At 35.6% G+C, this 11,015-nt stretch overlaps 1 protein-coding gene across 1 annotated transcript; it reads left to right on the top strand.

The window, feature by feature from the left end:
* Nucleotides 1-566: 566 nt before the first annotated feature.
* On the top strand, nucleotides 567-9,203 carry LOC103152098 (transmembrane protein 163-like). Its single transcript, XM_007572436.2, has 6 exons — nucleotides 567-651; nucleotides 1,815-1,906; nucleotides 2,059-2,155; nucleotides 6,194-6,305; nucleotides 7,042-7,183; nucleotides 7,282-9,203. The coding sequence occupies exons 1-6, from the start codon at nucleotides 583-585 to the stop codon at nucleotides 7,340-7,342; spliced, it is 573 nt and encodes a 190-aa protein (XP_007572498.1). The 5' UTR covers nucleotides 567-582; the 3' UTR covers nucleotides 7,343-9,203.
* Nucleotides 9,204-11,015: the final 1,812 nt, after the last annotated feature.

Below are 11,015 nucleotides of genomic sequence, written 5' to 3'. Positions count from 1 at the left end.
ATCAACACTCATATTTAATAAAATTATTTTATAATTTTGGATGAGGTGAAAAGCACCTTTTGAATATAATAACCTATAAGCAGGTTTTAAGTATACTTTTCATTTCTTTATTAATCTTTTTTAAGTCTAATGTAATATTTGTATTTTATATATGTTTTCATTAACTTTAAGCAGAAAATGATCATAATTAACAGAAATAAAGGCTTTCAAACATCATTCTGTGTCTGTATGTAATGAGTTTAACTAAATGATAAAGCTTCTGAAATAAATGGGCTTTTCAGTAATATTCTCATTTATTGATTGTGTATGTTTTTCATTAAATATGGTATAGTGCTTTATTTAAATGAAAAACAATGGTTAAAAAAAAGAACCTTACCACAATTTGAATTTATTTTTACAGCATGCTTTTTGTTTCACTTATTTTGTAACAATAACACCTTTAACTCACTAGGCTATTTCCCAGCATTGCACTTAGGTCCAAGTACATGATGAATTGTGTACCCATGAGTGCATTCTTTACAGAAAACAGGGAAAGGATCAGAATGAACTCAGTTGTTTTCTTTTGGAGGAAAAAAGTGACTCATGTTGTTGTTTTCTGTCTTTACAGCTGTTTCCTTCATGAGACACAGCGCCTCAGCCTTTGGATTTGCTGTGAGTCCCAGCTTCCTGCTTTCCTCCCTAAACGCTGATCAATTAGTCATTGCTGGGGACCTCAGTAATTTATTAATGAATCCCAAAACCAAAGTGTTATTGGTCCCCTTGTTGCCACGGTAACAAAGGAGAGCGGATGGACTCTCCAAGGAGCTGGGATGGATTGTCAAAATGCATTTTGAGTTTGTGAAAGAGGTCATCAGGTTTTTACCTGAGGATAATGTTATGCAAGAGCTCATAATTACAAGAGGAAATGATTAAGATTGTTTCTAGTAGGAGAATGTACAACTTAATAACAAGGAAATGAAAATTAATACATTCACACCTTGGGCTTTTGGTGGGAAATGTGATTAGCATAACATGATTAGATCATTTGAACTGCAGTTCTGGCTATTTTATCTCAGAAGGTTTTAATTATCTTTGGTAAATCATCTGAATATATGTTGCTTTTGCCAACTATAATACTTAAAGTCAGCATTGTTTTGATCGGATCAACGAACATTTTATTATTTTGCTTTAAGATTTTCTGTAGTTCCTGTTTTGATACTTATCAGTTTATATTGAATTCTTCACAGAACAACTGATTTATGTTATCATTAGTCCAGATTAGATCATTTAAAATACACCATTTAATAAAAACCAATAAAACGTGCTGTCATTAGTGGTTTCGCCCTTTTAATATGGGTGGTACGGCTATCTAATCAGGGAAGCATACCCTCAGGGGGTGGCATCAGGACTCAGCAAGGAAAAAAATAAAATCTGTCAGTTTTACAATAAGTTATTTTTGTTATTTATTACACTGTAAGAAAATAGGGCCACAATATACAATATTTAACACCATCCTCTCTTAAAACTTTGTAAAATCCCTTAAAGATTTATTGTTATATATATATATCTATATATAGATATAGATATATATATATATTTTTTAAAATCAAGCCGATAATTTAAGTATTTTTGTACAATTAAAAAATACCTCTTTTTTTAAACATCACAAAAGCTACATTTACTAGGAAAATATTTACAATATAAATAAATTCAATAAGAGCACTTTTAAGTGCTTACTTTTTAAATTGACCAGTTATTATTGAATATCTGTGGTCACAATTAGTAAAATTCTTACCATTTCTTTTTTCTACTTGCGTTTCTCTAACCGGCCGTAGTTTGATGCCACACTGGATGTCATGTCATCAGCCATCGTCCTTTGGCGCTACAGCAACGCAGCAGCTGTTCACTCTGCACACAGAGAGTACATGTGAGTATAAACAAGTCTTAAAAAAGACATATATATGTCAAAAACAGAAAGTGTTCATTTCTCGTGAATAAATAAGACAGAACAGGTTAGGATGTTGGGTGCATTCAAATCTAACTCAACGCACATTTCTGTTCCTGTTTTGGGGTCTGCAGAGCGTGTGTGATCCTGGGGATTGTGTTTATTCTCTCCTCACTGTGTATCCTGGGAAAAGCCATCCATGATCTGGCCACCAGGATGCCTCCAGAAGTGGTAAGGCTACTTAACACACATTAAACAGTAAATCTAAGTTTATAATCTTGTCAAAACCTTTAAAACATTATATACAAGTGGGATAATGAGCACTTTAATATCTGAGTCATGCTCAATGAATAGCAGATGCAAAATACTTGGGGTTAATAACCTTCTATGAATCTACCATTTCTTAGCTGCATGAATATAACTGTGTATTATAAAATAATAAAACTGATGTTTGGGGATTCTGCATGAATAAATGGCACACTGCTCTCCAATTATAGTCAAAATTCAATTCTAACAAATTTATTCCAATGCAGTCCAGTCATATTGCCAGAATATTTCAATCTAAATGATAATAAATGCAGTGAAATTCAGCTGATCATTTATTGCCAAGTGGTAAAAAGTCATCTATAGGAGAAAGTGAGCTTAAAAGCATTCACAGATAATTGGTCCTAATTTGATGAGATGTTTTTGTAAACAAACCGAGCTCAAACACAAAGAAAAGATTACATTTACATCGTCGGATTGTAACCACGGTAACACAACCAAAGAATGAAGATTAATATTTTCATTTTTACAAACTAAACTTACCAATTCTCTTAAACAATAAATTTAAAATTTAAACAATTTAACATATTTTATTTATGCTGAGTTAAAATGTAATAGTATTCTCATTCTCAAAAAAAATAATATAAAGGTTTTAGATCTGGTCTGTGTTAAAATTAAAGCACTTTTGGGAATCCGCTGAGAAACATCTTAGTCAGCTAAGCCGACTAACACTGAGCCAGTATTTTTCTGGCTCAGTGTTTTCTGTAGAAAAAACAGAGGAAAAATATTCATATTTGCAAGTAAAAATGCGTAATAGATGGAAAACATGACTATAGATGTACATCAAATTAACTTAAGATGCTTTAAACTTACAGACAATCAAGGAAACTTTGTTGAGACATTTTATAGTACATGTCCAACAACCAATAAAAAAGAATTTGGGTTGGATTCTTGGTCTGCATGCTGGGTTCCCTGGAAAGATGCTGCTGAGGTTTGGCAGGTGCAGTAACGTAAAGGTGCAAAAAAAGAGGTTGTGATAATCTTAAAATAGATCACAGAGTGAAGGTGAGTAATGAATACTCTACCAGTCTGTGACTTTCCTGGTTTCTTTGAAACTACAGAAATAAAAGCTTCAGGAAAATGAAAGTGGGTTCTTCAGGAAATAGCTTGTCTACTACGATCAAAGATGTTCACATCAGGGTTTCCTTCGCTGGAATAGAAAGGTAAAGACAGAGTGTCTTGTCTTGGTTATTTTTAAACACATAGATCCTGCATTAGCCTTATTCTCCAAATGTTTCTTTAAATTAAAGACTATGTCTTTATTATTGTTCATTTCTGCTTTTAACAAGGACTCCTCCTCACTTTCTTATAACATCACTTTTCATCTCTCTGTGAAACTGTTGAGACTATGAATAATCCTGACAGTGTTGCATCTTTTCTTAGCTGCACTGTGACGAATTAGTGTCAGTTTAAAGCTGATTTTTCACAATGTTTTAATCTCAAGAACAGACAGAGAGAGACAGAAAACAAGAGAATGAGAAAGAGAAGCCAAAACCGCAAAACTGCCATGAGAGATGATTTTTTAAAGAGTAAAAATCATTGTCACTTGACATGTTTGAGAAAACCTGGATTTATTAAATCAACAAAACAAAGTTCACATTTTGTAACATTCATGTTGTTGTTCTACTGACAGTTTAGTTTAGTTCGGGACTACATCCTGATTGGGACCCCAAATCAATGCTTTGGGTCAGATCAGGACATTTCTAACATAAAAAAAAAAAATAAAATTGCAGATAACATTTAAACCAGGTGTGCAGCATGCAGACAGTGTGTGTTTATCATTATTTCTTAATACATAAAGCACAATAATACTAATTTACTTGACTGAACTTCTTCTGAAACAATTTCCCATTTCGGAGACGTCTTTGTCTAACTTTAATCGACCCCGAGTCAAACTGATTTTTCTGTCGACCGTAAATTGCCTCAAACTCTTTGACTAGTTGACATTTGGGTGGGTGTGACATTTAAAGGAAGGAAAAATGTTGTTAGAAACAATTAAAGATCTCCGATGGTAAAGAGACATATTATTCAAGACAGGAGAAGAAGGGGAGCTGGTTAAGGTCAGCAGCTTCTCTCCAGACTGTGTTTATTGCTTTCATGCCATTATGTTAATAGAGACCATGTGTTAGAGCCCAGTGGGATCTTGCTAACACCATCAAAAGCCTATTACCACTATCTTTCTCTTTGACACCCCGCCTCTTACATCCGCCACCTCACTTATTTCGTCACCTTCTGTCAGCCCTTGAAATCCTTCCTTAGTTATAAACATTCTGCTTTCTAGCATGCATAAACTGAAGCAGTTGTTAGTGTATTCAGAGTTTCTCTGTCACAGGATTTGCGCTTTGGTTGAATATGTAGATGCAGTAGTTTGGAGGATGAAATGATGCAGTTTCTTTTTTGTTGTTCTCATCTAAAGCATCGTATCTTTTCCCTGTGAACTGACCTCATCTGCGTTCTAGAACTTTATTATCATTCGTAGTCTGTTTTCTTTGAGGTACAGAAAATCACTGAAGTCTTCAAAAAAAGGAAGTCACAGGTGATTTACCACACCAGATTTCCTTTCATTTCAGTGTGAAAGAGAATGAAAGAGAACATTAGACTTTGCACATTATGGTGTCTAAAATAAAACTCCTCTCACATGGAAGCTGTACAGCCTGAGGAGGAAAACCACACGGTGGGATTACTGTAAAATGTTGCTGCTTTGTACAGAGGGATGAAGAAAAGGTAGAAATCCCCATTCGGATCACGTCCTCTTGTGCAGCTCTGACTGTCTGTCCATCTCTTGTACCTGATTAAACACACAACCAGAAGAGCCCCTCTGTGTCAAGAAAAGAGAGACAGAGCAGCTTTGAAACCATTGTAATGTGCAAGTATCTCATAGTCATACACATGTAGGATTTTTGCAGTAATAGAGCTTTTAATATTTGAGATTTCCAAATTGAATTCTAAAAGACTGTCAAGATGAACTCAGCCATCGTTCCCGTTGGTAGCACCATCCAGCCCATTTTGGGGGATCCCACAGCTTCCCTGGGCCACAAGGGATTTAAATTGGTTTTGGTATCTTCTCCTCATGAAGCACGCCCAGGAAACGACATCACCCGCTTGAGAGTCAGAGTCAAACTACTCCTCAGCCCAACTCCTCTAATAACGGTTGTTAACGACACGATGAGGAGCGTTGTTGTGATGGAATGTTGGAAACAATGAGAGCTTCTTAAAGAGACAGAGGCCCAATTTCAGAATGAAGGTATCTTATTGCAGTGATGCTTATTTACTGTAGATATAGAGTAAAATAGAAATACACTGCAGACCGTTCAAAGTCTTATTTCTAAAACATTTTCATTTTTTGTTACAACTATGGAGAAATTTGTAAATGTCTGTGACATAAGATACCAATAGAAAGCCTGTGGTTGTAACATTAATAAAACAATAATGATTAAATATTAACTGTTTAAATACTTTTCCAAAGTAATTGAGGTTTAAGTAAAAAGTCCAATGTTAGTAATAAATGCCTAAGTTACAAATTAATAAATCAAAAGCTTTTAATTTGGTCTATGTAAGTGAAAATCAGAGCCTAGTGAAGACAGTCTTTGTGTTTCACTGCCAGATATTCTTTGCCTTTTCTCGCCTCCTTCTGATTTCTGTCTTTCCTGAAGCAGGGGTCAAGTTTGGGTTTCTGCTGAATTCGTTTGAGACTGATAGTGAGAATAAAAAAAAAGAGCTCGAATCATTTCAAAGCCTCATCGGTACGACCTTGAACTGATGCACCAATTAAAGAGGAGCACTGAGTTTAAAATGCTTGAGCTAACGAAAAGCTAACAATTCAGCCTTCCATTTAAATGAGTTTGCTTCCCTCTTGACTCTGTGCCAAGTACTACAGGTATTGTATATAACCATAGAAACAGCCAGTTTCATGAGCTTTTTCTCTGTTCCTGTGTGTGACCCCAGGATGACTTCCTCTACAGCGTCTCCATAGTGAGCGGCCTCAGTTGTGCTGTGCTGGCCGTGGCCAAGTTCATGCTGGGAAAAAAGCTGACCAGTCGGGCACTTATTACTGACGGTGGGAAGTCTGCACACTCACTTAATTTAATAAATAACTTGTCTGATAAATGGCGTAGGTGGGACTTAATGCTAGAGAACACATGAAAAACCAAAACATAAATGATAAAAGAATAAAATGTGCATCTTGTGAAAGAGAGAGACATGCAGAGCTGAAGAAAAGTGCAACACAAACGAATGTTACTCTCCATTGTCCCCAGGTCTCACTCTCTAACTTGCAGGGCATCAATCCAATAAGCCTGAGGTTGCTGTTCTTTGAGCATGGATTTATTTCCCACAAGACTATACACTTACTGCAGGCAAGACAATAACCCACTGAGCTAGCTTCCACACTAGGGCACGTGTAATTATATTTAAAAAAGAAAAAAAGGTACAAATAATGTTGCTGTATCATAGATATGATTTTTGTGTTTAAAAAAAATGATGGGTTTTCTTGAAATACAGATAAAATTCACCATTTATATTCTTAAATGTTGGAATGTTAGTTATTTCACACATACTTATGAAGATGAAGGGCTATTTATTACATACAATTATTAATAATTATCCCATTTGGTTATTCTAAACAAAATCACTCAGGTAAGACTTTAGTAAGAAGAATGATGCGAATAAGAGGTTTAAAATTCGTATGACATTAAATTCTTAGATGGTTCTCTTTCAGGAATATTCAAAGACATTTTAGAGAAACAAGTTTATAAACCGAGCCAACCTTTACATGCTAATCTCGTATTTTTTAGGGTTTAACTCGATGGTTGGAGCAATCATGGGATTCTCAATTCTCATCAGTGCTGAAGTCTTCAAGCAGCATCCCGATGTCTGGTTTCTGGATGGCTCCATTGGGGTTTTAATCGGACTAATCATCCTGGCCTACGGAGTCAAGTAAGAGTTTTGTGTTTGACAGACGTTTATTTCTCAGTTTTACGGTTTTGAAATCTCTTTCATTTCCTCCAACATCTGCTCATTTTCTGTTTGCACAGGCTCCTGAAAGACATGGTGCCACGGGTCAGGCAGACGAGGAACTACGAACGCTTCGAATGAAAGAGCCCGAGGCTAATCAGATTAGCAGTTTTAGACACACACACACACACACACCCACCCACACACACCTGGGTGCCTCCTGCCCTCTCCTCTCTCATCTTTCATACACTCATCCACATACTGCTTGTACATTCACTATTACGGCATACATCATGCTCTGTTACATGCATATATGTGAATATACACTTTTGCTGTACATACTGTACATAGTGCACTCCGACATTCAATTACTCAAGTCTCAGAGACCTTGAGAGATAATGACATTATTGAAGATCTTTTCAGCTCAGAGGTTGTTTTTTTTTCCTCTCCTAAATGCTCCTAAATGCATCAAGTTAAAAATGACATCCTGGATGAGGAAGAGGTGAGATCACAAACTCAAAAGCTAAAGAAGTGCTTTGGGTTTGTTCAGGAAGGCAGAGACGGATGTCAATGCAGATTTTTATGTTGATAGTGTCTTTAAATAAGGTCTTGTGGAAAAAAGAGGGTTTATCCATGTAATTTACTAAAGAAGACATTCAATGGGCTTTTTAGAATGAAGCCTTTCCTTCATTGTCAAACTCTTGCTCTAAGCAGCCCACTAATTTACAAACTTTATCATTTCAAGTGACTATTAAGCAGAAGTGTGTCTTTAAATGTTAAACAGAGGAAATCTTCTGAGATTAGCCTCTTAAATTATCTCTAAGACATGAAAACAAGAGGAGAAAACGGTTAATGCTATATCTTCCTGATACATTACCAACTTTCAGTTAGGTGACTGAGTTAAGATGAAAGGACTCATTAAGCACAAACATTTGCCATAAAATGGCAATGGAGACAAAGTTCAGTGCACAAATCTGGAACTGTTTTGATGTTTTTGTTTTCTTTCTGTAATAAGTTCAAGCACAAATTAATGAACCAGCTATGATAACGTACATTTGTTGACTGCTGCTGACAGCTGATCATTGAGCCAACTTGGGCCAAACAAAGCCTTGAACGTTTTTTTTTCATATATTGTCATGTTGAAATTAAGCATACTTTAAAGAGATTTTAAGTTAAACAAAACAGTGTGTAATTGTGAAGTGTTCAGAGAATATCACTTTTTTTTATCAGTACAAATGTGAAAAGTGTCATGCATTTGTTATCAGCACCCCCGAGTCAACAGAAGCACCATTCGCTGCATTTAAAGCAGACTAGTACCAGTATTGTGTCTTTGACTTTACAGAAATCCCTCATGCTGAGTATGCATGTGGCGACATTTGAGAGGAAAAACTCCCCTCTAACAGGAAGAAACCTCCAGCATAGCCTGACTCAGTACGAGCTGCAATTTGCCACGAGCGACTCAGATTTTGAGAAGACAGAGCAGATTCACAAAAAAGAAACAGAAGAATTGATGTATTACTTTCTATGTTAATAAAATATAAGGCAATAGCAGCAGAGGAACATGTTTCCTCCCTCCAGGAAGGGACCACAGCCAAACAGAAAGCCAGACCAGATGTAGCTTCTATGGAGGAAAAGAAAACTGAGAAAACATTAAGTTCGCAGTTGGAATGACAGCAAATATTGCAAATTGAAGCGAAGTAGAAGAAGAAAGTAGCAGAGTGACGAAAAGTGCTAAGCCTATAACAGCATAACTACAGAAATAGCTCAAAATAACCCAACTCCTTAAAATGAAGCTTTAGAGAGACAAAGCCAAAAATAAAATAGAAATATAAAAACAGAACTAATAAACTGTAAATTAAGGGGAAACTTACAGCATAAGAAAGTACTGTGCAGTTATTGAAAACAACGTAGTCTGATCAAAAGAAATGTGCAACTGAGTGGGAAAACATGAAAAAATGACCAAAAATGTGCATAAGAAAATCAACAGAATACTTACAAGAAGTAAACAGTAGAGGGCGCTGTTAAGAGAATAAAAAGTGAAAACTTCTGGCTCGTTATATCCTCTTATCCTCCCGGATTCAGTGATTCCATGCGTGGAAACAAAAGCCACACAGAGATGACAGTCAACGCTCCACGTCATACATTTTCAGAGTTTATTCTAACATTTAAAAGTATAAAATCACATTGACAACACAGACACTTCAAACACACTAAAGTTCAAAAAGATCTTAGCAAACAATCTGCTGTGACTACAGGTAAAATAAAGGTCAATAGGGCAGAATAAGTTATTAATCTGAAAACTATAATTAGGCTATTTCAATCAAGACATGTTAAGTTTTAAAACTAAACTTCTAAATTTATTTTCTTAACAGCGCCAAATATAAATGCAGTAAAAATGTATTCTGCTTTTGATGGAAAAGTTTGTAAATGATGCAGCTTACATGCTTGTCTTTTAATGCATTTTCAATAAAAAATACATTGAAATCTTTAAGACATGACAAAATGTGGGAAAAAAAAATCAAGACATAGTACTTTGCAACCACTGTTTAAAAACAAAATATATTTTCTTAATTTATTTTACCTACTAAAATTAAATACTGCATTGGATCCTATTTAATAGCAGTGCGGTGTTCTTGTATTTTCATTATTTTTTTCTGCAGCAAAAATCCATTAAATCATTTTTCTACTCGAAATTGTGAAAGAGAAGGTGCAGTCTCACCTGGCAATAATGAGGTTTAAATAAGTGTTGACTTTCATACCATTCTCGTTGTTCGTATATGTTACGGTGTTAGAATGCTGCACTGAACCCGGGGAGGGTGTTTTTTATTATTACTTGAAATCCAGTTATTTTAGTCAGTTGCCTATTTTTTACTCACTGTAACAGCAAAGAAGAAACTTGAGAAACATTAGTGCAATGACGAAGATCAAGCAGCTTGTAGAAAACCAATTTAGTGGCTCAGTGTTCTCTGTAAGTCTGATTTTACACTCATCAAGCCTTCCTTCATCATCTCCTCCCGATACAATTATGTTTATCATTACATGCAATGAACAGAATGTAACAGCAAAGCACATGCTCTGTAAATATGTTTATTACACTGTTCGGAAGTATAAAGCATATCTTATAAAAGTACAAACTGGTTATAGTTGCATATTGTTAAACATGTTTCCTCTGTAGTGTGAATATACTGTAAATGTCTTACATTTTACTGTAGATTATTGGTGAAATGAAACGACAAGTCTTACTGTAAGTTGCTGCTGTGGGTGAACATTCCTGAAAAGGTCTAGGCATGCTCTGGCTGCTCGGTCAAAGCCTCAACTCTTCTGCAGCTGCTAAAACAAATATTCCTTACTCTCCTAAATCTGAGTGAAAACACTGTTTGACCCCAGGCAGTGAGGATTCATCATGTCTGAGCAACAATCACACTTTAATCGCACATGAATCCATTTTTATTGAAGCATAAATAAATATTTAGGTGTGTTTATATGCTCAAATTCATGAAGAGCTTGCTTAGTGCTAAAGTATATTTCCAGGTCTCGGTTCTTCATTTTACAATGAATAAATAACGACTGACTGCCCTCTTATGGTTGGTAGAAGAATTACACTGGTCTTATTCAAAACTCCAAATCCCAAGGTAGAACTCTATATTTATATCCCCAGTTGAACAGAGTTATAAAAGCTTTGTGGAGTCATGAACAGGCCTGAATCCATTCAGCTCTGAGTTGATGTGTTTAGCAAAGTGTAACATTTCTGTTATCTTTAGTTCCACTGTGTGAAGAACATGGATAAGCTGCAAACTGAAGGTGTGAATCGGTT

This window comes from Poecilia formosa, unplaced genomic scaffold (genome assembly GCF_000485575.1).
Source record: "Poecilia formosa unplaced genomic scaffold, Poecilia_formosa-5.1.2 Scaffold300, whole genome shotgun sequence".
In the NCBI taxonomy this organism is placed as follows: Eukaryota; Metazoa; Chordata; class Actinopteri; order Cyprinodontiformes; family Poeciliidae; genus Poecilia; species Poecilia formosa.
This window is presented reverse-complemented; position numbering and strand designations above follow the sequence as displayed.

Bases quoted from the DNA above. Each gene is read 5' to 3' on its own strand.
- LOC103152098 (XM_007572436.2), top strand. From the start codon at position 583: ATGTTGTTGTTTTCTGTCTTTACAGCTGTTTCCTTCATGAGACACAGC. The intron at 6,306-7,041 runs GTGGGAAGTCTG...CGTATTTTTTAG, and splicing joins TCGGGCACTTATTACTGACG to GGTTTAACTCGATGGTTGGA. The intron at 7,184-7,281 runs GTAAGAGTTTTG...CTGTTTGCACAG, and splicing joins ATCCTGGCCTACGGAGTCAA to GCTCCTGAAAGACATGGTGC.